The sequence below is a fragment of the Brachyhypopomus gauderio genome, unplaced genomic scaffold, assembly GCF_052324685.1.
Source record: "Brachyhypopomus gauderio isolate BG-103 unplaced genomic scaffold, BGAUD_0.2 sc67, whole genome shotgun sequence".
In the NCBI taxonomy this organism is placed as follows: Eukaryota; Metazoa; Chordata; class Actinopteri; order Gymnotiformes; family Hypopomidae; genus Brachyhypopomus; species Brachyhypopomus gauderio.
Window position 1 is genome coordinate 377,722 of NW_027506888.1, and position 26,731 is coordinate 404,452.

The window sequence follows — 26,731 nt, forward strand, 5'->3', positions numbered from 1 at the left end:
AGATAGATAGATAGATAGATAGATAGATAGATAAGAATAGAATAAGTTACTATTACAAAAATAGATTCACTATGGATATGGGTATGTAGATATGTACATGAACATGTTGGAGACTGTATTGCAACTGTATTGATCAACTATTGTGATGTGTTATTTACATGTCAGCTGAATGTACAATTATGCGGTGGTAATAATAATAGTTGTAATAACAACAGCCCTGATTGCTGAGAGTAGTATGGAGGCAGAGTTGGTAGTGCGCTGTGTGCAGTATGAGTGGTAGTGTTATCGGTGAGGTGTGCAGTATGAGTGGTAGTGTTATCGGTGATGCTCCTATATCTCCTCCCGATATGGAAGTAGGTTGAACAGTTTGTGGTTGGGGTGGGAGGGGTCCCTAATGATGCTGTGTGGGGTGGGAGGGGTCCCTAATGATGGTGTGTGGGGTGAGAGGGGTCTCTAATGATGCTGTGTGGGGTGGGAGGGGTCCCTAATGATGGTGTGTGGGGTGGGAGGGGTCCCTAATGATGCTGTGTAGGGTGGGAGGGGTCTCTAATGATGCTGTGTGGGGTGGGAGGGGTCTCTAATGATGCTGTGTGGGGTGGGAGGGGTCCCTAATGATGCTGTGTGGGGTGGGAGGGGTCCCTAATGATGCTGTGTGGGGTGGGAGGGGTCCCTAATGATGCTGTGTGGGGTGGGAGGGGTCTCTAATGATGCTGTGTGGGGTGGGAGGGGTCTCTAATGATGCTGTGTGGGGTGGGAGGGGTCCCTAATGATGCTGTGTGGGGTGAGAGGGGTCTCTAATGATGCTGTGTGGGGTGGGAGGGGTCTCTAATGATGCTGTGTGGGGTGGGAGGGGTCTCTAATGATGCTGTGTGTGGTGGGAGGGGTCCCTAATGATGCTGTGTGGGGTGGGAGGGGTCTCTAATGATGCTGTGTGGGGTGGGAGGGGTCTTTAATGATGGTGTGTAGGGTGTGAGGGGTCTCTAATGATGCTGTGTGGGGTGGGAGGGGTCTCTAATGATGCTGTGTGGGGTGGGAGGGGTCCCTAATGATGCTTTGTGGGGTGTGAGGGGTCTCTAATGATGCTGTGGTTGGGGTGGGAGGGGTCCCTAATGATGCTGTGTGCTCTACGCATAGCAATACTCCATTTAACTGTTTTTCTTTAACTGTCTTTACACTGATATCAGTTTAAACCAACAGTAATGTTAGAAATGACATTAGTTGACTGGGTCAACTGATACCATTAATGTTGGACCCAGAAACTCTCACCTGACAAACAAAACAGCTTCCAGAAGCTTCAAGAAACTAGACCTAACTGTGAGGTCACCCTGCTATAATAAGATTAATTTTGCAAAACAAAATTTGGAGAATAGGTTGGGGAATGGGCTCTGACTGTTGTTTGTGCTTATGCACCAAATGGCAGTTCGGAGTACCCGGCCTTCTTGGAGTCCTTGAAGGCGATACTGGAAGGTGTCCCTCTGGGGATCCCATTGTTCTGCGGGGGACGTCAATGTTCACGTGGGCAATGACAGTAAGACCTGGAAGGATGTGATTGGGAGGAATGGCCTTTCCGATCTGAACCCGAGTGGTGTTTTGTTATTGGACTTCTGTGCTTGTCACAATCTGTCCATACCGAACATCATGTTCAAGCACAGAGGTGTCCATAAGAGCACATGGCACCAGGACACCTTAGGTCGCAGCTCAATGATCAATTTTGTAATTGTGTCATCGTACTTGCGACCGTGTGTCTTGGACACTCGGGTGAATAGAGGAGCTGAGCTGTCAACCGATAAGATCAGATGGCGGGCGAGGATGCCGGACAGATCTGGAAGACCCATACGTATCATTTGCTGGGAACGTCTGGCAGAGGAACCTGTCAGAAAGCTCTTTAACTCCCACATCTGGCAGAGCTTTGACTGCATCCCGAGGGAGGCCGGAAACACCTCGAATGGGGATGTCATTAGGTAGTGGAAGGAATACTTCGAGGATCTTCTCAATCCCACAATCATGTCTTCCATAGAGGAAGCAGACCTAGGGGACTCGGACGGGTGTTTACCTGTCACTCAGGATGAGCTGACCAGGGTAGTTGTGAAACTCCTTGGAGGCAAGGCTCCAGAGGTGGATGAGATCCGCCCTGAGTTCCTTAAGGCTATGGATGTTGTGGGACTGTCCTGGCTGACACGTCTTTGCAACATCGCGTGTACATCGGGGGCAGTGCCTCTGGACTGGCAAACCGGGGTGGTGGTTCCCCTTTTTAAGAAAGGGGACCGGAGGGTGTGCTCCAACTATCGGGGGATCACACTTCTCAGCCTCTCCGGTAAAGTCTATGCAGGGGTACTGGAGAAGAGAGTCCGGTCGATAGTCGAGTCTCAGTTACAAGAGGAACAATGTGGGTTTTGTCCTGGTAGTGGAACACTGGATCAGCTTTTCACCCTTTTGAGGGTCCTGGAGGGTGCAAACACAAGTGCACATGTGTTTTGTGGATTTGGAGAAGGCATTCGACCGTGTCCCTCAGGGATTCTTCTTGGGGGTGCTCCGGGAGTATAGGGTATGGGGCACGCTTCTACGGACTATCCAGTCCCTGTACAAACGGAGCAGGAGCTTGGTTCACATGGCCAGCAGTAAGTCAGACTGGTTCCCGGGGGGAATTGGACTCTGCCAGGGCTGCCCTTTGTCACCGATTCTGTTCATAACTTTTATGGACAGAATTTCTCAGCGTAGCCAAGTGGCAGAGGGGGTTCGGAATGGTGGCCTCAGGATTCCATGTCTCCTTTTTGCGGGTGATGTGGTCCTGTTGGCAACATTGTTATGAAGAGAGAGCTGAGCCAAAAGGCAAAGCTCTCAATTTACTGGTCAATCTACGTTTCGACTCTTACCTATAGTCACAAGCTCTGGGTACTGATCAACTTGGAGGAGACCCCGGGGAAGACCCAGGACATGCTGGAGAGATTATATCTCTCGACTGTCCTGGGAATGCCTCGGTATCCTCCCAGAAGAGCTTGAAGAGGTGGCTGGGGAGAAGGAAACCTGGGCCTCTTTTCTTAGGCTACTGCCCCCACAACCCGAACCCGGCTAAAGCGGATGAAAATGGATGGATGGAATATTAATCAACATTAACCATTTTTTTACCTTTATCAGATGTTTCCTACCCATGTTAATAAATTTACTAAAAGTGCAGTTGTAAGATGATTAAGTTGCTAGCATACATAGCAATTAGCAAACAGTCATTTGTGTGTGGAATCAGGCATTTGTGTTGGCTCACAGCACTCTAGCAGTACCACTGCAGCCCACTGGGGGGCAATAGCCCTCAGGCTGAAAATCACTGCTACATATAAAACAGCAATAGTGCATGTATCTGCTGAAACAACACAGAGAACAGCACTCCGTAGAGAGCCTGAGGTATTACTATTACTATTTTCTTCTCTGGATTATAGATGTTAATATGAAGTAGCTCAAAATTGGCTGTATTCTTTGTCCAGCTTCAGTCGTGTATGAACTATATATAAGAACATCATCAGAAATTACTGATCCCTGATTCCATCTCATTCTCTGGCAATGTTTTGAACATTTATATGAAGTAGGATTTATGTTACATTTGATGTCCAGTCGTTGTGTGGCATTACTGACACCTTGCTTCACCATTCAAAAGTTCAAACAGAAATGGGATTGCATTCAAAGTCAGCATTGTGACTTGTTTTATATAATAACTTTAAAATGCTAGTGAACCACTAAAGTAACACAAAACACAACATTTCAGTGTCAAGCATTGTTTTACATTATATCCTCCAAAGGGTGGGCGTCATTACTGCCACCCCTCAGTGAGCCCGGCTCATGATTCAATTTTTGCCTGACACAGTAGTGGTTCAAGTAAGATGCTATGGTCCTGCCCTTCACAAGAATGTTAGAATTCATAGGAGGGGAAAAACAGTAAAGGCTTTAAGACAAGGCATCAGCAATGCATAGTACAATTACATGGGACACAAAGAGCTGTGAGCTGAGAATCCTTCAAAAGAATAAGCAAGCAGATTTCCCACCAATGTCATGTTTGAGAGGACGCTCATGAAGAGCATAATGCAGAAATGTAAGACGGATTATACCCAAACTGGCCTGGTATGTTCAGCACTCGCACACAAATCCATTTGCTATGCACTTGTTCACAGAGCAGAGTACATAAATCCTGGTGGCACATCTGAGATGTATTATCCATGAGATGTATTAACCGTAAGACCCTAAACCCATATTCATAAATGCTGAGAGGAGCATAATCCAGACTCAGGGTCATAACAATAGTCCAGGGTCACAGAGACAACACATTTCCAGACACGGATCCAGAATACATAATAAACAGACCATGAAAACTATGAACAAGAAACTATGAAACAACAAAACACATGAGAAAACAGGCTAAGGATGAACACAGGCTAGTACAACAGAGTACTATGAACAGGCAACAGGCTAAAACCAGCTATATAAAACACACTAGGACCAGCGATATAAAACACACAGGTTAGACGGGCTAGGACCAGCTATATAAAACAGGATTACCATTGTTTGTTCTAGGAATCAGATCTCAGATCATGTCTTGTTCTTCTCATGACTATGTATCAGCCTGGTCAACATGTTCTTCAAACATTCTGTGCAGAAATGACTGTATAGGGCACCAATAGGGCACATTGTGGAAAAGGATTTGCTCTTAATGAGCATTTTGGAAGTGAGAACTGGCACCTGAACTGTTGTCTGAGCCCATAAAGGCAACCTGAGAGACTGAGCTATAAGAGTGTGCCTCTAGGTCTCCACAAAACACAGACTTCAGACTTTCGACATATTTTTGTATATACAAGATTATGCATTAAGTTCAAAGGATTAAATTCAACATATACCCATAACAAATATGATATCCAAAATGAGTAATGCTTTAATTATTCAATAAAGTATTTATTTTGAAAAGCAGTGATTGTGACTAAAGAGGTTACGCAGACTAGCTTGTCAGACAGACAACACTAAATCTACTAAAAATAAATTCAAAAACAAGGACATGAAGGCCTACTAAAGTAATCGCTGAGCAGCTGAATGTCCAAAAACCCTATAAATGTCTAATAATCAAATCATCAGATGGAACAGAACCAGGCTGAGGAGTGTAGCACTCGTAGGCCAGGATACAGGGGCTCTGTGAAAGTGGACTGGAATGTGTGCAGGTGGGTCAAGGCTCTCGTGTCCTCAGAGACGTTGAAGAAGGACAGAGTTCCAGCTTTCCAGTCCAGGAACACGCCAATCCTGGCATAGCAGGGTGACGACACGTGGACACTCCTCTTGTTGTGCCAGGCAGTGTAACTGTCGTGGGTGCAGTACAGCTTCCATGAGTCGCTGCTGTGGCCCAGCCAGCAGTCTGCCCCACGGCCGTCCCGGACAATCTGCCTGTAAGTCACTCCGACGTGAACCCCTTCTCCACTCCATCCCACTTCCCAGTAGGAGCGTTGGGAAAGAGGCTCTCGACACAGCACCTGCTCTTCAAACAGGAACCTGTCTGGGTGGTCAGGGTACTGCTGTTCCTCCTGCACCCACACCACCCACCTGTTGCCCTCAGACAGACGGAGATGCTTGTGTGCTGTGTTTGGGTCCAGTGTGAGCTCACAGACATCTGAGAGAAAGGGTGAAGGTTATAAGATCAAGATGCACATGGTTTGATGAGGAGGCAAAGGAGAAACCAAAAGAGGTTATGTGCAGTATGAAGACGTGAGCAGCAGTCTTTAATATTCAAGTTCTGTTTAAACTTTCTTCATGAATGAACTGTATTGAGTTTATTCTTTAAGAATATACTAAGTTATAAGGATCCTACAACTGAGTCTATGCCATATGTCTGGTTATTTAAACTTCTTTTCCTGGTTATCCCTTGGACACAGTACAGGTGGTGGGAGATAGGAGAATGCTAAAAAAACTAGCAACTCTTCTAGACAATGAATCCCACCCCATGTATGAGACTTTATCAGCTCTGGGCAGCACCTTCTGTGACCGACTGCGTCACCCAAAGTGTGTTACAGAGCGTTACCGGAGATCCTTCACCCCTGCTGCAGTTAGACTGTACAATCAGCACTGCTCTCGATAATAATATACTTTTTTGCTTATAGTTCCTTTGCTTATATTCTATATGTGTATATGTATCGTGTAAGATTGGAGTTGTCATTTGTACTATTGCCACTTTGTACTACTGTCACTTTGTACTACTGTCACTTTGTACTACTGTCTCTTTGTACTACTGTCACTTTGTACTACTGTCACTTTGTACTACTGTCACTTTGCTGCTGGGAGTTGTGACTTTCCCCATTGCGGCACTAATAAAGGTTTATCTTTTTATCTTATCCAGCTGTTTGTTTGAATCATTTTTAAGCACATTTGTAAGCTTTTTAAGATGAGTTTTTTAAAATAAGACAACCACTCACACTTCGGGGGGCCGGCCACCATTCTCCAAGGTCCATGGTAGTCAAAACTGTAAGCACAGAACCCAACAAAAATAATGTCTAAATGTTTAAAGTTCAATCATTGTTACATAGGAACTGTAGCAAAGTGTGTAATGTTGAGGAAGACAATAAACAGAAAAAAAACAGGCGAGGTGTCCCGCCTTCATTTTTTACTTCAATGTAAAAAATAAGACCCATTTATTTTACAACAATCGCTACATGTTGCCCCCTCGGCCACTCGACAATCGTTACACGCACCCCCCCCCCTCAACAACTTATGTTGGCTCCCCCTTCCCGCTCAACAACTTACGTTCCGAAAATTATGTTCTGGCGCCGGCCCTGGTCAGGTGTGTTAGATTAGAGCTGGTTCGTAATGACCAGAACAAGCAAAATAGACGCACATGCAGGAGAATTGGGTTTTAATCAGGATAATTAACAAAATGGTAACAAACAATAAACCAAGCAGGGAGAAACATAAAACGAGACTGGGATAACCAGTGTTGCGAATAATGCCGTTAAAAATAACGGCGTCATTTTGTCAGTAACGGGATAATATAATTAATTACTTTTCCTGTCGTTACAACGCCGTTGACGTTACTGGTCATTAGAAGTGGTGCGTTACTATATTGATATACTAACAGTAATCCGAGCGCACCGCTGCCCAGGCTAGTGAGGAGTAACAGATCTCGATAGGTCACAGTTCTCGGTGTAACACCTGTTTAACTTAACAAGTCAGTAAGCGATTGGCTAATGCAGCGTTATGGTAGCCAATCAGAGCCAGTGTTTTTACACACGCAAACGGAGAAGAGGCAGAAATGGCAAGTCAGGAGCAAGCCGAGGAAAAATTAACATTTTCAAGGTGATATAAACATTATTTAAGAAAATACTTGAAGTTCCTGAATGTCTACCAGACTGGGTATTTGATTTATTTAATTAAGAATAGAGGCTTTATTGTTAAGTTTACTTCTATTGTGAACAAACCAGTTGTCTCAGGTTGAGAGAATTTAATTTAATTTGATAGATGTAAATGCACTTTATATAGTGTAACTGTTTACTTTTACTTTTATTTTTTACAAAGATTTGGGATTTTAAAGGATTTTATCCTGCACCAGGGGCGGACTGGCATACATTGCTACCGGGGATTTCCCCGGTGGGCCGATGGGTTAGTGGGCCGGTGGGCCGCCGGTGGTTTAACCAGGCATGAAAATCTGTCACCTTTCGGCGAAATTCGCCGTTTTGAAGTTGAAACGGGTGGCCTGCATGAATCGTGTAGATCCGATGAGTTTTTTGTTGGGGGGGGGGGGGGGGGGGTGCGGGAGATTATATGTATATATTTTAATTATCATTGACTTAATAAGCAAACAGAGCACTTCCGAAATCAGCAATTTCAATGACACAGTGGCCAGCAGTTTCCGCCCCGAACCATCATAGAGGCCAAATAGCGTTTCAATCATACCAACGCTCTTCATTCATGTTATTCATTTACTGCTAAGCGGGACGAGAAGCAGGACCTAGTGCTACACCGCAGACAAGTCAGAAGAGCGTACATTTACCACTACATTTACCAGATCGTACATTTACCACATTTACCAGATCGTACATTTCCCAGTGGATTTATTTGGGTTATTAATGGTTTCAATCGTTTTCATATTTTGCGGTAAAACAAAGTTACTGCCATTACTGCGTTGAATACTGTCAGAGCCACAAGCTCTTGTGATAAATAGGTAGATAGATAGACCTATTAAGTTTGCGTAAACCCCGTGTAGTTAACGGTGACATAAAATAAGAAACGAGATTTTTTTTCTAGTGTGTCTGTAGTTGTAACTGGTGAATCCAGGGACGGGTGAGGATAACATTCACGCCAGGGCTGAAAAGGTTGAAGATGAAGTTGTAAACTCTTGTCGTTTGAGTCTACCCTGTGCTTTAGCCCATGTTAGAAAATAAAAACACGTGAACCTGGTATTTTTACACTCATTTTTGCTGCTGATGTATTTATTGGTTCATTAAGACGTAATGGTTTTGACTGAGCCATCTGGAATGGCGAAAGCGGCCTCTCGCGTTTAAGGATCTGGCTCCATACATTGAATCCATTGACAAGACAGTCAAAAAAAAAAATTTAATGGATTTTACTATATTTTACGGAGCCCGTAAGGTGACATCATGTAAAAAAAAAAATAACGCGTGGCCACGACTTACTAACGCGTGGGAACGAGATACTAATGTCGCCTTTCACACGCGGCAACAAAGTTTATTTTTTCACAGCAAAGCAAGCAGATCCCAGGGATGTTCGCGAACTGACTGCCCAAGGAAGGTAAACCTGGCTTTATATAAAGTAATAATAACCCCCCCCCCCCCCCCCCCGTCGCCGTATACCCATGACGTCACATGTTAACGCCCCGTATCTCCATGACGTCACATGCCCCGCCCCCCGGTCTTCTCACCTTTTTAGCCCCTGACCCATTTTCATGTCTGTTTAACTCAGCCCGGTGTTATTACCTCCGATGGGTTAGTGGGCCGCCAGTGGTTTAACTCAGCCCGTGGAGGAGCCACTGCCACACACTGCGGCCCCGGCCCGTAGTCACGCTGCTGTTTAACGGTGCCTATTACCTCCCCCGCTCCAGTCAGACTAACCTGCTCAGCGCGGCCGCGGACTGGGCCTGTAAACACATGAACGAGTTAGACCGCGGCCGCGGACTGGGCCAGCTGATGAGGGCTGATGGTATGCAGCGGAGATCAGAAAAAAAACCAACTTGTCCCAGAAACTCCGGGCCGGACTACGAAAACATACAGCAGTTTAAATTGTAGATAACGTTATTTTAAACGTACTGCTGTCGCCTCTGCAACGTCTAAGGCACCATCTACAAATTACCTTAACACGGTTAACACGGACACAAGTGGCGGTCTTAAAGGCACTGTTTTTTTTTTCAAAGCTATTGAAATTCTTAGATTACCACTAACCACCACAAATAGGTAAGAGGAAGAAATACCCATGTTAGAGTTGTAGGTTGTTCTTTAGGATGCACTTTGCGTAAAACAACTTGTTTGGTGGTCTTATGATGGACTATTTAAAAGCCACTATGTGGCTTTGTAATCATATTATTGCTGGAATTAATATTGTCCATATGACAATAAACGCCGTCATATACACTACGTGCCATGTATAGATTCATATATATATATAAGTGCTGTATATATATTGACAGCACTTATATATATATATATATATATAAGTGCTGTCAATTCCAGGTGCCGCGATTAAAAGTCCTCACCAGGATTTTGCTCAGGCTTCCTGGATTGTGTTGATTCCACTAATTTTACCTGGATTGCTAATTAGCTTGAGCAAAGTAAAATCCTGGTGAGGACTTTTAATCGCGGCACCTGGAATTCACAGCACAAAAGTTCTCACCAGGATTTTATTTTGCTCAAGCTATATATATATATATAGTGGGCCAGTCTGTCAGGAACTCCCGGGCCACTTTTTCTCCCCAGTCCGCCCCTGTCCTGCACTGGTCTGTGGATGTGCAATAAATATCAAACGTTAAACACCTTCCTGATCTACTCATTTCAACTGACTGTAAAAACTGCTTTTTCAAAAAAAAAATCCTTATTCATTGGCATATAACTTTTTTTAACTGTAACGCAAATAGTTACTTTCCCTGGTAACGAGTTACTTTTATTATAGAGTAATTCAGTTACTAACTCAGTTTTGAACAAGTAGTGAGTAACTATAACTAATTACTTTTTTAAAGTAACGTTCCCAACACTGGGGATAACCTAACATGAACCAGGGCTAACAAACATGAGGGAAAAACAAACGGTCTAGATCGAGACTTAAATACCTACACTAACCAGCAGAAACATGACAGTGAAGGAACGAGAACCAAGACAGGCAGATATAACTAACACAGAACAAACCAGTAACAGGATTCACAAGACACACAGCAAGATCAAAGAACATGCGAACTTACATGAAACTAACCAAGAAACATAGGATTTACTAGGGTACTGGATTCGTGGGGGGAACAGAGCGCAGGGAAAACAACAACAACATACACGGAATACAAGATGTAAGGGAATTTGTGATTTACTGTCTGTGACCCTCAGTCAGAACACTATGAAATTCAATTCACTCCCTTATCTGTGTGTGCTCCTCAGTTAGAACCTCTCTATCTATCTATCTATCTCCCTGTATTTTTCCACAACCCTTATATCCAGTCCTGATAAGGAGAACACCAATCATACATATGTTTTATTATTCTTACCCAATTGTGTTAAGACACATCTTTATTCTGTATTTAACTATATGTATTATTATTAAACTTTAGTACTCTTTCCTGACACCCATGTGTTGTGAATCTGTTCTCCCAGCGCTGGGCTACGGAACACTGAGAGCTGAGCAAATTTATAATCCTGATTATGAACCCTGATGGTTTTGATGTACATCTGAAAAATGATTCCAAAATAAACTTTAACACAAGGTAGCGGGAGATCCCCGACAAACATGGAAATCAACTTACAATAACTGACAATGGGATTATAAACACAGACTAAACGAGGAATTAAACAAGACACAGATCTCCAGAATTGGACTTGGCCACCCTTGTCTTAAAACATAATGGAATTACAAATCTCAAAGATTTTGTAAAGGAATTACTAAATGACAGAAACCACAGCAATTTCAGCTTTACTCACCTCAGCTTTTCAAGTTTACAATTTGGGTCATGCTGCCTAGCACTCAGCAACTGCACCCCAAACTCTCCTGGGTTATTGTAACTTAGATCAAGCTCTTTCAGATGTGAGGGGTTTGATACTAGGGCTTCAGCCAAAGCAGAACAGCCTTCTTCTGTGATCAAACACCCAGACAACCTGCAAAAATATAAAAGCTCTGTGGGCTCTTGAAGTGTCTAATAATAATTCATTAATACATTTCCTTCATAATATTTTACTAGATGAAATAATCTTTCAGACTGCAGTAGTATTTACCTCAGCATTTCTAATTTACATTGTGGGCTCTTGAGACCATCAGAGAGCTTTTTTACTCCTGAGTCCCCCAGGTCATTGTTAGTGAGGTCCAGGTGCCGCAGATATGAAGAGGTGGAGATTACAGAGGCAAGTCCCTCACAACTTGCTTCAGTGAGGTTGCACCTGTCCAGTCTGGTTAAAACATTTAAGAGTGCAGTTCTAAATTTTGGCATGCAGAAGTTAGTCATCCAGGGTACATTTAGGGGAAAAAAAACATGGACACATTATTTACCAGTTAAATGCACTTTAAGTGACTTTCAAGAGCTTATATCGATGAAATGAAATGAAAGAATAATTATTGAATTATTCATATTGATATATGTAAGATATTTTTTCTAATTTTCTTAGGGAGACTATATACAAAATGTATTGTAGCAACAGTGAGGAATGGGACAGAGAGTAAGAGTTTATTTTATTAAAGAAACTTTGCTTACCTCAAATAGGTGTAAGAGGAAAGAGAGGAAGCACCCCCACTAGGGGGAGTACTCAAACACACAACACACATTCAGGGTGGCATTAACTAACTGTACGCTGCCATCTGGGGCCTCACAGACCCCGCCCAATGGTCACCCATTGGCAGGCGCTACAGTCTTTTCTTTTTTTTTATGAATTATTTTTATAATGAGAAAATGAATGATTTGACAGTACATTTTACTTACAAAGAGTGGTTTGAATGTCCCACAACAGGAAGTAGTCTCATCAGCCCTTCATCAGTTTGTGTGTATTTCTTCAAGTCAAACAGCTTCTGAGTATCCTCTGAAGTCATTAACAGAAAGACGAGGGCTGACCATTGTGTGGGAGACAGTACCTCAGAAGAAAGAGTCCCAAACTTCACATAGCTCTGAACTTCTTCCACAAGGGAGTTGTCTCTCAGCTCATTCAGGCAGTAAAACAGATTAATGCTTCTCTCAGGTGAGAGGTTGGACCTGATTTTCTCTTTAAGGTGCTTTATGGTGTCATTGATGTTCATGTCACAAACTCTCATTTCTGGCAGGAGCTTCTTGATTTGTTTCTCGTTAGATTTGATTGACAACCCTAGCAGGAAGCGTAGGAATAAGTCCAGACGGCCTGTCTTACTTTCCAGGGCCTCATTGATCACACTCTTGTGCAGATCTAGAATCGTGTGATGGACAACCCATTTGAACTTCTCAGTAATCCTCCTCAGGACTGGATTTCTGCTGTTGTTTCTGTGCACATAAAACACATAGAGAGCAGCAAGGAACTCCTGAATGCTGAGATGCACAAAGCTAAAACACTTCTTTTCCTGCATTTCAAAGTCCAGCTTGAACATTTCTGTGCAGATGCCAGAATACACAGATGCTTCTTGGACATCAATGCCAGACGCCTTTAAGTCCTCCTCATAAAAGATCACATTACCTTTCTGCAACTGCAGAAATGCCAGCCGGCCCAGTTTCAGTACTACGTTATTCTTTTCATGGTACTTCTTCTCAGTCTGCTTGTTCTGAAAGATCAAGAAGCGAGTATACATTCCAGTCAATGTCGAGGGGATCTCCTGATCATCTTGTTGATTGAGCATTTCGTGAAGTACAGTTGCAAGGATCCTACAAAAGACAGGTATGTGGCACATTATGTGGAGGCTTTGGGATGTCTTCATGTGGGCAATGATTTTGTTGGCTTCATGTGGATCACTGATCCTCTTCCTAAAGTACTCCTCCTTCTGTTCATTGGAAAATCCCTGGATTTCTGTGATCTGGTTGAAACACTCAAGGGGAACCCGACTGATCGCAGACGGTCGAGACGTGACCCAAACCAGAGCAGCAGGAATGAGCTCTCCTGCAATTAGATTGGTTATTATGGCATCCAAGGACGTTTGGTGCTGAACATCATTCACAATCTCATTCTTGGTGAAGTTCAGAGGAAAGTGGCTCTCATCAAGCCCATCAAGAATAAAAAGGACCTTACTTTCATCAAAGGGAAGTGTGTTTGTGTACTTCACATCCAGAAAGAGGTGACGGAGCAGCTGCATCAGGCTGTATTTGCCACTCAGAAGGTTTAGCTTGCGAAAGGTGAGAGGGAATATGTAATCAATGTCCAGATTGGCCTTCCCCTCAGCCCAGTCTAAGACGAACTTGTCCACAGAGACGGTCTTTCCCACACCAGCAATGCCCAGAGTCAGCACCTTTCTGATATCTGTCCTGTCTTCAGGACGTGCCTTGAAAATGTCACAGTGTTTGATGGCTCTCTGTGTTGTGGCAGAGACCCTATACAATGATTGAATATGTCTCACTTCATGCTCATTGCAGACCCCACCAGTGCCACCCTTTATGATGTAGAGATCTGTGTAAATGTCATCCAGATATAAGGAAGGGTTGTCCAATGAGGGCTCTTCATGAATCAAGCCATGTTTTATCTTGAGTGAGGATTTTAACTTCTCACGGACTCGCTTGTGATCTGCAGCTGAAATAGCAAAAAAAAAATCATATTCATTAAATTTTTTGTACCTCATTGTAAAAAAGGCTAAACTCATAATTGTTTAGAATGTACATTTAATTTGTATGTTAGAATTGATAAATTAGTCATTACAGACTGACATGACATCTTTTTGATGGTCAAGTGCTTACAACATATCAACAAATGTCAGATTAAGTTGATAGGTATAACGCTGACAAGTCATTTATGATGGAGAAGACAGAGTAAGCTAACGTTCGGGTTTTAATCATGTGACTCCCAGGTGTTGCAAATTTGCAAGTAACAAGCATTAAATTACATCACAGCTGTGAAGACTTAGACCTTTTCCCTTGCAAATGCTGGTTGTGGACTTCCCAGAGCTCCTTAGTTGGTCTGCAAGTTTGTTCTGGTTCATTTTTGTCAGAATGTGTACCATCATTTCTAAAGCGCCTGTTTCACTGTAGCTTTCACACATGGTGTCCACGATACTTTCGGAGCTTGTGCTTTCCAGGCGAGCCTTGGGTATGGGAGGAAAGTCTGGAAGCTGAGTGTGCTGAAGATGCCACCGAAACCTCTTCAGGTCCTTACTGAGCAGCTCCTCTAAAGTTCTGAGCAGGAGCTCAGGAATGGACACCATCCTGGACAGCAGCAAACGCAGGAAGAAAATGGGAGTTATGCACAGCACATGTTTAACGCACCTACAGTCAGGGTCCAAAAGAATGCTCACACACACCTCACACACACGCTCCAATTCACCTGCTTCGGTTCCAAAAGGATTTCTTAATCAGAGGTGTTAAAGAATGAACAGTAAACTGTGGAATGCTGCGGCCCCCTGTGGCACCACTGCAGGTGAGCTGTGAGAGGAAGCTTCTCTCTGATGCTGTCAACCTGTTCCTGTAGATCTGCAGACTGTTTTTTAAGAGTTGAAATATGAAGGGTATGAGTGGGAGCAGTGCTTGGATGTGGGTGTGTGAGTGAATGCGTACTATAATTTTAAAAAGGTACATGAATATCAGGAAATGGACAAAACTTTACTAGATAAATCAGTAGGTGATGTTATGGAAATATGCAGTCCTGATTCTGCACCTGCTTTGATGTTTTAAAGAGTTTTGAATTTTATCTGCTTGCAGTGTTATCAGGGGCTGTTTGTGGTGTTAGTGGAGAGTGTTTTGCAGTGTTTACATTGTGCACATATCAAAGCTCTTTGCAAACTTTACTGTGGTTTGGGCTTCCTGTGGTTCATCATTCTCTTATGATATGTCTCTTCATGTTTCTTGTAAAATCCTCATAGAGAGTTCAGTTTGTGATTTGAATACAGGGGGTCTCAAATTGTTACTGATTCTAAATGAAATTCTCATTGGCTGAATGTCAGGCAATTATAAACTAGTTTGTGACTTCTCTCCTAGACGTGTTGTTACTAAATGTGCCTCTTTGTTGAGATTAATTAATGTGATGTTGCCCTGTATATAATAGGTGTTATCACCTGGGAACATTGTTAAACAGGACATTTCAGCCAGAGATGCTTCATCAAGCAAAGCTGCACAGTTCTTGGACCTCTGTCCAAAACCTTCTAGTTTTTACTACACTTCCATTTTTCTACTCCATCTTTAACTATAGTACATTGTTATTAGTCCAAGTCAACTTTAAAGTCCCTTTTGAATACTGCCATGCAGAGTGTGCAAAAAATTGTAAAAACAATATTTAAAAATCTTTTTACTTGACCACCCATAGTGTTGCAGTGGATGAAAAATAATGTTATTATGGATGACAGCATGACTTACCTGTATCTGTTATACCCAGATCAGCAGGAACCTTTGAAACAGTCAATGTTGCTCCTGGCTTGCATGTGTGCAGGTTTGTAAGGTTGGTCATGAAGACCTGATGACAGCCACAAAGACCTCATGTGATGTAGTTTCCCTTTCACCACAGCTAAAGGAAGCTGCTGCTGCTTTCTGTTGTGGATGTAAACGATCACTTCAGATGATGTGAAAAGATGCCCCTGTGCCTGCCTTCATGTGTTTTTCTTTACATTTGCTGTATTTCTTATGACGTTGATTACAGCTCAGTGGTTTGTGCATGTTGTAAGTGACTCTGCCCATGACACAAGTAAACACCAACCCAGCCATATGACTTTCTGTGACATATAAACCAGTTGTTTAATTAAATTCTCACAATTTTCTACTTTCTGTGAACCTGGGGATAATGCTTTCCTTTTACATATGAAAACAGTAAATATGTACTATGTGTTACATCAAGTAAATGCTCCAGTACAGTATATGGGTGAATGGGACATTGTGGCGAGGTCTACTTGTGTGTACCAGGTCTACTGCCATCTTCTGGTGAAATATAAAATAGCAGGTATTTTATTTTTTTATTATTTTATTTAGAAAATAGCGGGTGCTGGCGGGCTGCATATTACTGATTTTATGGCACCGGCTGCGGTCCGGTGGAAGCTTGAACGCTGGATATATTTGGCCCGTGGCCCGACTTTGGACATGTCTGGTATACAGTATATCAATGTAGTTCAACATGGCTTACCTGTAGGTGGCAGTATATACATTAATACCACCATTACCCTGTTTCATGATGTTTTCATATTTAAGAAGTTCATATACAGATTTTCTGTCCTCTTGATAACCTACAGCTTCCTTAGAAACATTCACTGTTAGAAATAACTAAATAGAATATTAATTGCAGTTACAATCTAATCCTATTCGCTAAAGTTTGCACATTGCATGGGTAGCATGTTGACGTGTTATGAACAGAGGTGGGTAGAGTATTCAACAATTTTACTCAAGTAAAAGTACTGTTACTTGAACCAAATGTTACTCAAGTAAAGGTAAAAGTATGCATCCAAAAATTTACTTGAGTAAAAGTAAAAAAGTACTTTGATTAAAAGCTACTCAAGTAGTGAGTAAATGCATGAGTACTGTCTCGTGTCAATAAATTACATCATGGGAAATTGAATTACTGGAAACAATGACTTAATGATAACAAAAAGAATGTATTATAAATAAATATAATATATAAAAAAAATTATTATAAATAATATGTATTTTTGTTTGTTCCTAATTATTAGACCTGTGTAACTTTAATGTGTTCCACAAAGGCACTAACTGATGAGACTGTCAGCCAATACGTGTAGCTACAACTTGACGCCAACTGAATCAATTTGTAGCAAACTTTGGTATAACTAAATCATCATATATTGCTAGTGTGTACACTCGGAGTGTGAACTGGTTTTTAGTATTGCACTGCGTTACATTTAATAATTACATCATACAAACGTTATGCCTCAGAGATATAGCATTACACAAAATTATACATTCTGCAAACTTATCACATTGTGTTTCCTCAAATTTGATGTCGAGTTCTTGTAGGCTGAAATGTCCACACATTTGGCAGACACAACTGACAGCGCATTATATAACTGTCCCTTTTACACGTTTGTAATGTGAACATTGGCTGTATGAGGTCAGGGATGCTCGGGAGGTTTTTCTGTCACCATACTGTCTTGCTACTGTGGAGAAAGTTTGCGTATGTGATCACGTGACTGACCGGCTTCATTTGATTGGTCACTCATACTCCGGTGCGGAGACGTTGGTCAGTCTTCTCACTGAAAAGACGAATTATTTACAAAACGAAAGTAACGGTAGCGCGCGGCACAAATCCGATTGTAACGGAGCAAAAGACGCGTTTTTCTCAGCACATATTTACTCAAGTAAAAGTAGAAGTCGTTCATATTAAAACTACTCTTACAAGCACATTTTTGTCCAAAAAGCTACTTGAGTAAATGTAACAGAGTAAATGTAACGCGTTCCTACCCACCTCTGGTTATGAATCAGAATCACTTTATTTCGCCAAGTATGTGGCACATACAAGGAATTTGTCTTGGTGTTGGCCCACAAGTAAGACTTGACACATACTAGACGACAAGACAACACACAGACTATACAAGAGATATATACAGAATAGATAAATATGCTATGAACAGTTGTACAGTTGTATTTACAGTAATTAACAGTAAAATGCCAAGGGGTGGTATAATATATTGCACAAATGCTGTTTGACCGAAAATGTCATCATGTCCATTGAGTGCTGTCGATTCGCGAGGTTTTAATCACATTATTTAATGGTGGTTTATTTTCAAAATGCCCAATCTTAACGTCTTCACGTTCTCTCATGTATCGTCCTGGAATTATTGTAATACAAGAGAACTGTTCAGTCAGACAGTTATTTGTTGTTAAACGAAGTAGTTAAACTTTCAAGCATTTCCAAGTACTTTAGCCTAAATTCCAGCACTTTCAAACCTGAAACACAAAGCAACATTAAAATTTGTCAAGTAAATGTTCATTCCCCTGTTTTTGAGGAGTGTTTCTTTATACTACCACATATCGTTTCAGAGAACACTGCACGCGGAAAGATATAAACACTTCCACCGTTCGCGCAGGGTCGCGCGAGGTGGGCGGAGTCACGCGCTACGGTCATTTGCGAAAGTATAAACCAGCAGTGTTGCCAACTTAGCGACTTTGTCGCTATATTTAGCGACTTTTCAGACCCTCTAGCTACTTTTTGTAGTAAAAAGCGACTAGCGACAAATCTAGCGACATTTTGTGGTGTTATTGGAGACTTTTTGAGACTCTGAAAATACATGTTCTTTTAGATTCTTACCAACTATAATTTGGAGTCAGATATTTTATAAGTTTTATGCACGTCAATCCTTCTTCTGCACCTATTTCCGTCCTTGGTTGTAGGCAAGCAGGTAGGTTAGTTATATCTCATAACTATAACCCCTACACTACTGAAGTAGTCTACTACGACTAGGATGGAGTGATTGGATGGGAGAGGTCCCAGGATGTCGATTGCGACGTCTTTCCATGGTCCATCAGGTAGCGGTGTGGGTCTCAGTGGCTCAGTGGGTCAGGCTTGGCCACTATTTGACAGCCGTGGCAGGTCGTGCAGTGTCTCTCGGCTGCTCTGTCCATTCCAGACCACCACACTTTTGTTCTGAGGTGCTGCTTGGTTCCCACTATGCCTAGATGTCCTTTGTGGGCTAGCGCAAGAGCCCTTGCACCTGTGGCAACACGATGCGTGTGCCTCTCAGAACCAGGTAACCTATGGCGCATAACACATGTGCCACAATTGCATACTGTTTGCATTTTTCAAAATGTCCAGTGTCGATGGCTTCGCGCAACTCACATAACTCTGTGTCTGTGGCAGATGCTTCTTCCACTTCTGTGGTGGTGAGTGCTTTTGGCGTCGCGTTCACTGCAACAAACCTCACATACTCGTCAGCTCCATGCTCGTGTTGCATTTCTGTCCCAGTGAGGAGTCCTGACAGTGGATCGGCGATGTTGTTCTTCACTGCTATGTGGACCACTTTGAAGTCGTACGGCTGTAACCTCAGGACCCAGTGTTCTATCTGTGCGCATGGCTTGGAACGTGGACCATATATCACCTCCAATGGTTTGTGGTCGGTGACCAGATCAAACTTTCTTCCATAGAGGTATGAATGTAATCTGTCACAGGCCCACACTAGACCTAGAGCCTCTCTCTCTGTCTGGGAGTATTTGCGTTCGCACAGTGTTAAGCTGCGACTCACATAGCATATTGGAACTTTAATTCCCTTCTGGTTTTGAATCAGTACGGCGCCTAATCACACAGGGCTTGCATCCACTATTACTTGTGTAGGAGCATATTTGTCAAAGTAAGCTAGTGTTGTGGTTCTAGCTAGCTCTGCTTTCAGGTTACTGAATGCTTGTTTCTGCTCTGGGCCAAATTTAAATGGTGTGTCTTTTCTTGTTAGGCATCTCAGTGGCTCAGACAGAGTTGCAAACTGGGGAATAAACCTGCTACTGTAACCTACTAGCCCCAAGAAACTACGCACCTCTGTGGCGTTCTCTGGTTCTCTCGCTTCAGTCACAGCATGCACTCTCTCCTCTGTCGGCCCGATTCCTTTCTCTGACAACAGGATTCCCATGAAGATCAGTCTGTCCATATTGAACTGGCATTTTTCCGAGTTCAAATTCAGCCCACTCTGAGCCTAGCCATGACTGCGTGCAGTTGTTGATTGTGTGTCTCCCGGTCAGCAGCATGTATGATGACATCGTCAGAGATGTTCTCCACACCTTCAATCCCAGTTAGTGCACTGGCGATTTCATGTTGGTATTGCTCACTGGCAGATGATGCACCAAAGAGCAGTCTTTTGTACCTGTATATGCCATTGTGTATTGAAAATGTGGTGATCTTGCGTGACTCTGGGGTCAATTCGAGTTGGTGGTAACCCCATTTCAGATCCAGCTTACTGAATATGGTTGAGCCATTCATGCCCTGAAGTAGCTCGTCCACGGTAGGTATTGGAAAGGGTTCCCTCACTATTGCCTCATTCGCCCGCCTCATGTCAAGACATAGGCGAACATCATTTCCTGGTTTTGGGACTATCACTACCGGGTTCACCCATGGGGTGGGACCATTGACAGGTTCGATAATGTCCAAGTCCACCAATTCTTTAATTCTGGACTCCACTGCCCCCCTAAGGTTGAATGGATTGCGCCTAAGTGGCTGGGCTACAGGTCTCACCTCTGGGAAGTGCAGCTTGACCTGTGGTGTTTTTAATTTCCCTACTCCCCTGAACACCTCCAGATACTGCTGTTGGAGTGTGTGCTTTAGGTCAGTCACAGCGGAGATGTTTGTGCCTATTCTCAACACCCTCAGGCGTGTTGCCGTTTCCCTCCCCAGCAGTGGTTCACCGTTTCCCTTGATGACGATGAATTCAGCCTGTTCGGTTTTGTTCCCAATGGAGATGTCACATGTAAACGCACCTTTGACTGCAAGTGGTTTACTGGAAGAATAGGAATAAAGCCTCCTTTCTGTCTTAGGGACATAGGAGTGACATTTTATATGTCCTGCTTTCAACTTTTCCCATGCATTTTCCCCCATCACATTGCTTGTAGCCCCTGAGTCGACCAGCATTTTCACATTTACTCCCCCAACATGGAATGTGAGCCTTTCGGGCATGTCACCATCGTTGACTACAAATGCAAAGTCATTACTCGTATCTTCAACACTATTTACAGCCTGTCTACTCAAATTCTTGGTGCGGCACACTTTTGCATAATGGTCTTTCCTGTGGCATTTGTTGCAGGTCTGCCCACATGCGGGGCATTTCGGATCTCGTCCCATATGGTCGCTACTGCCGCATCGGTAGCATTTTCCGTCATTTTTACAGTATTTGCTTTGTTTTGCCTTTGCATTTCCATTTACTTGCTTTCCCCTCTTTCCTTTTGAGGAAATGTGGTTGACCGTCTCCGCGGCCTCTTTCGTTGCAACTGACATGGCGGACATTTGCTCTTCGATGCTCTCACAGCGTGCTCCTGTTTCCAGTGCACGTGCTAGCGTTAGTTCACGCCCCACTTCTAGCAACTTTCTCTTTACGTAATCGGACGTTCCTCTACTCAAAATTGCATCCCTGATCTGGTTATCCGAATTGTCACCATAGCCACAGTCTTTCACAACTTGTCGTAGGCGAGTAGCAAATTGCTGCATGGTCTCACCTGGCTTCTGGTGCAGTTTTTGGAACTCGTGCCTAGCTAGCGCAGTATTCACTTGAGGTATGAAGTACTCGTTCAAAGCATCGACAGCTTCTTTGTAGTCTGCTGGACCACCGGTACCTTGTAAAGTCGAGAAGATGTCCTGTACATCCGGTCCAGCCAGATGCAGAAGAAGTGCATGTCGCCTTTGCCGCGTAGCCGCTGGGGTATCTGCGTATAGCTCAAATGACGTTAGCCAACGCCTCCACCTCGTGCCTAGCATTGCTGGCTCAGTATAGCATGTGAAGTGCTGAAACCCAGATTTCTCCATACTAAACTAGCTAAACTTTTAAAATTTACTTATTGCTTTGTAAATTTATTTTTGCTCAGCATTCAGTAGGTATGTTTCAGAATTAAATCTTTCAAGATAAGCACGCTTCGTGACACACTGTATTCCCTGACAGTGTGGTGAACTCATTAAAATTATTCTATTTGTAAGCAAAACTGCAAAACAGTTCAAACAGCTTAAAGCATTAAAGTTCATACAACGATATTCAAGTTTTAACATTTTCAAGTGAAGACAATCACTAAACTCATTGTTTTTCATTTAATATTTGCTGAGCGTCTGACGCAATGCGCTCCTGCATGCCTATTGGTTAAAACCATCTAATTAGCATACTGTGATTTTTGAACAAACATGGTGGACAGTGCGGCTGGTGCGGGAAAACTACACTCAAATCTTGTTTTTAGTTAACCCAGCATTAAGGTTTTGCGCCCTTAACTTTGTTATGTTTTAAATTTAAATGAGTATATATTTTTGAGTAATGATGGTCACAAACGTTATAATTTATGAGTATCCAAAGTCACGCAGCGTCTGACGTCACCAACATGCCTGGTGTCCCGGATTTACTTTTTACAGTGGTCACAATGGCGGTGCGTCATGGCCTGGCGGTTAGGGAACTGGTCTTGTGACCGGAGGGTCATGGGTTCGATTCCCAGTCCTGAAGCCATGACTGAGGTGTCCCTGAGTACTTAAAAATTATATTACATGAACTTAAAATTTCTTAGGTAATCGGTTACAACAAAACTTTTGAGTTTAGTGAACTTGTTGGGTTTTACAGTGTGTTACTTATAAAACAACTTAGATTTTATTGATTTAGTAAATCGAGGTATTGTATATGGAATGAAATAAATACACAAGAAGTGATAGGCTGTAAACAAGTTATTATTTTTAATTTGAAATGCGAAAAAAGATCTTGTATCGTGTCTGATGTGTGCATTTTGAATGCTGTTTCAAGCCTCCTTTTCACGCGTTTTTTGGGGTGAAGCCTAAAATAGACAAAGATACACATTTGTCAACATTTAATTCTGTGACCTCTGGTTATAATAAAGCGTTCGATAAACGTGAAGTAATTTGAATGTTTTGCCTGAAGAACATTAGCTACTCAAATCTAACAAATGCTAACCTAGCTAGGTAGCTATAGTTGACGTTAACTTGCTAATGTAGCTAGCTACTTATAGCAAACGCTATCGTCGGCTGTTATCTGTGGCTGAGACCATCAACATCAGTTAACGTTACTATTGAAGTCTTAAAGCGGTGATTCATATAACTTTATCATTTGGTAGCGTAGCGTAGTGATAATTTAGCTCTAGCCATGACCATAGAATTAATGTCCAGCCACAGATGAGCATCCGTTTTTGGTACACCTGTTTGATTTAGCTGATTGGGTTTTATGATTATCCAGAGGGGTTGGCTGAGGGTTTATTAAAAATCACCTCATACATTAGCCGCAACTCAGAAGATAAATTTACTAAGATATTTTAATCAAATGTAGGTGACTCACCTTGAATTTAAAATAACGGCTTCTGTCAGAATATTCATGTGTTAGCTAACGTTCCTACGTCGCGAGAAGACGGCTCATGCGTTTATGTTCCCGCTTGCTAAACTGACTGCCTTTCACTCACGCACCATGACAACCGTCGCGGGACCACGTCCGGACGTTCTCAAACGTTCTCTAAAGGTAACAAAAATAAAGTTATTTCAACGACTATATGGGGACGTCACCGAATGTCCTGTGAATGTGTCTGTGGGAACGTTCCGCCAGGACTTCGAGGGGACCTGCTGGGAACGTCCGTTATGGCCCAAGAACGTCCTATCGTGAACGTTCTAAAAAACCTCTAACAAGAACGTCCGTCGCTGTTTGCTGGGAAGCTCCCTGTTGCCTCTTCAAAGACAGACCAGTCAGTAGACTCAAAGCAGCCCTGTAGCTTCTCTATATGGTCCACTTCTTCACTGTAGTTATGACAGGTTTGTTAGTTTTAAGTGTTTGACTATATGTAGTTATGAGGTGGAGAAGTGCGTTGTCGGAATGACCGAGAGCTGTGTAGTGAATCCACATACTTCCTTTCTACTTTCATTAACTGTTCGGAAAGCTGCTTTTGCGCTTCACCCGTACGCGCGCCCGGCTGGATGTAAACGCCAACTAGAAAGAAAGAAGAAAACTCTCTGGGAGAGTAAAACGGTTTACAGTTAATGACTAGAGGCTCTAGAAGAGGAGAGCATGACTTTACCAGTACTGTAGCGTCTTTACACCAGCGTTCGTTGATATAAAAGCAGATTCCTCCTCCTCTGCTTTTGCCGCTAAGCTCCGCATTTCTGTCTGTACAGCACTGTTATGAATTCTGTGAGGAGGAATAACTGTAAGGAGGAATATTTTTGGAAGCAGGTGTGTTAAACAAAAATAAAATGGTGCTAATGCCTAAGGCATTTAAGTTGTCTCTCTCTGTCTTCAGGAGAATTTGCCTCAAGATTCTAAAAATCTGCCCTGCACTGCCGAAGCCTTGACATGCTGCTACGCACAGCAGAGAAACTCGAGTGGCAAGTGGGTAAGTGCAAGAGGCCAAAGGACAAGAGGCCAAAGGAATGTGACTGCGCCATGCTCACGCTGTCACAGCATGTGGGTTGGTTTAATGATTCTGTCTTCACCCTCACGAGGTCATTTCATAAGCGGAATAGGTTTAGGGCGTGTGCAACCGAGGCACTCCAGTTTCCGTTTGCTCAGCCATTTTAGCCATGGCTGCATAGCTTGCGGTCTCTCTCTCTCTCTCTCTCTCTCTCTCCCCCCCCCCCTAAAAAAATAGTGCATGTATTTCATTGACTCATATTTGATTTATTTTATTGAAGGTTACACTAGGTTGTGTTGTCAAGGCCCTGGGGCATCAGACTGTCTAGTGCAAAAAGCCTAAAGAATAATTACAAAAGAGTGAAGGCTCTGACTTTTGAGAGTTTTAAGATAAAATATTTATTACATTGGCTTTCTAACTAAATGTTTCTTATTTTTTTGAATAACTTATTGAAAATCTTATTGAAGACTTATGCAAGTCTTTAAGTCTTATGCAAGACTTATTGAATCAATAAACTCAGCAGAGGCAAAATCACACCTTTCTTTCTAAGTGGTTACGGTTTGGGGCTAAACTGAGCCTAATCTCACTCAAGTATCAGTCAATGTAAGACACATATGCAATGATGCAGTGATGCATAAGATACACAGCTATTGGTGTACAACGAGAGATGAACCAGACGAAACCAGTGTGTTCTCTCAGAGCAGCTCCTGGATGATGGATGAGGGTGGGGGAGTCAGTCCATCATAATCTGTTAATCTGGGGGTCTTTCTTTATGTTTCAATAGCAGTAAGGCTGAATGAAAGAGTCTGGTTTTGCACACGAAAACGCTCTGTCTGTGTGTGTGTGTGTGTGTGTGTGAAGAAAAGGCTGAATGTAACACATCATTCATCATCGTGTGAGGTACTCTTTACTTGTGTCTTTTGCAGGCACACACCAAATTCTGGAAGTCCACTTCTGCAGGAAATTCCTCCATGTGAAGTGAGCCGTGTCCTGTTAGGACAATGTTAGGACCAGCCTGAGAGCTGCTCCATACAGACACCATGCCAAAAGCGGCCATGGGTTCAAATCTGTGTCAGCTGACAACAATGCACCATTATTCTCACGCTCTGATTGGATATGAAGTGGTTGTTGTGGCATATTAACACAATCAGCTTCAGCATAGTTACAGCTCTAACACAGCAAGAAAGAGAGACAGACATAGAGAAAGAGTTAGGGAGGAGGGAGGGGCTGGATGTGACATAACCCCCCCTCAGTGCGTGCAACTCCGGGGCACGCCAACCAGGGAGGGCCGGACAGACGCTGGAGACAGAGACACCACGACACAGAGGGAGACGAGCAGGCGAGGCCGGGGCAGGGACAACAGACACGGGGCAGGACGGATACAGTGGCCAGGACTCCAGACGTACGGGAGGACCGGGACAAGGAACGGGCGGAGACGTGGGAGCGGGGCCAGACGGGACAGGACGGGGAGTCGGCACAGGAGGCGGAACCAAGGGGGCCGGACAAGACGGGGTCAAGGGCACAAGACCGGACACTCAGGAAGACTGGGACACAGAGGCAAACAGACGGAGGACGATGGAGACAGGGAAGGGAACAAGGTGGGTGACGATCCGGGGAACAGAGACAGGTACAGGGACATGGAGGACACCACCAAGGACGGACACAGGGACAGGCACGCGGACAGAGACGCACACAAGAGATGCAACAAAGGGAACACAGGTAGGGGCAAAACACAATCAATAAGGGCGCCGAGTTTGGCGGAGGGGCCGCAGAGACCTGGGAGGCCGGCCGACGGGCCGCAGGGACCGCCATATGGGCCAACGAGCAGACATCATCGGGAGGCGCGGCCGCCGGGCAGACGTCATCGGGAGGCGTCGTTGGGAGACGTGACCGCCGGAAAGCCATCGGGGAGCGTGACCACCGGAACGAAGTCATCGGGGGGTGTGGCCACCGGAACGAAGTGGCCACCCCCCCGGCTTACGTCATTTGAATTTTCTCAACCCTTGTGTTAGGTCATATAGTATATAATATAGCCACCACACATCAAAGCTGTTTCTGACAGCTTATTGGTTTATACTTGATGCGGCGCGAGGGTCCGTGCGGCGAAAATGATGTAATTGCAGTGGCACCGCCCGTGTGCGAGGGCTGTCGATTCGCGAGGTCGTGCACCTCTCAAATTTTGTAACTTCGCGCCGTGTTTCAGCGCAATGAACAAAGTCATGTTTGCAGGGTTCATACACCTTTATAAGGTGGAATTAAAGCACTTGTACATCACTTTAAAGGTCCATTTCAATATTTCCCAGCACTGGAAACTTAATTAAGTTAGATATTTATACATATACTCGAAATGATTAGAAATAATTCACTTTTCATCACATTATTTAATGGTTGTTTATTTTCAAAACGCCCAATCTT

At 43.4% G+C, this 26,731-nt stretch overlaps 1 protein-coding gene across 1 annotated transcript; it reads right to left on the reverse strand.

Moving 5' to 3' along the window:
• Positions 1-3,743: 3,743 nt before the first annotated feature.
• On the reverse strand, positions 3,744-15,789 carry LOC143490882 (protein NLRC3-like). The gene is made up of 7 exons (XM_076989423.1): positions 15,665-15,789; positions 14,226-14,521; positions 12,134-13,892; positions 11,436-11,606; positions 11,145-11,318; positions 6,435-6,481; positions 3,744-5,635 (listed from the first exon to the last, which is right to left on the reverse strand). Exons 2-7 carry the CDS (start codon positions 14,518-14,520, stop codon positions 5,106-5,108), a joined length of 2,976 nt encoding a protein of 991 aa, XP_076845538.1. The 5' UTR covers position 14,521; positions 15,665-15,789; the 3' UTR covers positions 3,744-5,105.
• Between the last annotated feature and the right edge of the window lie 10,942 nt (positions 15,790-26,731).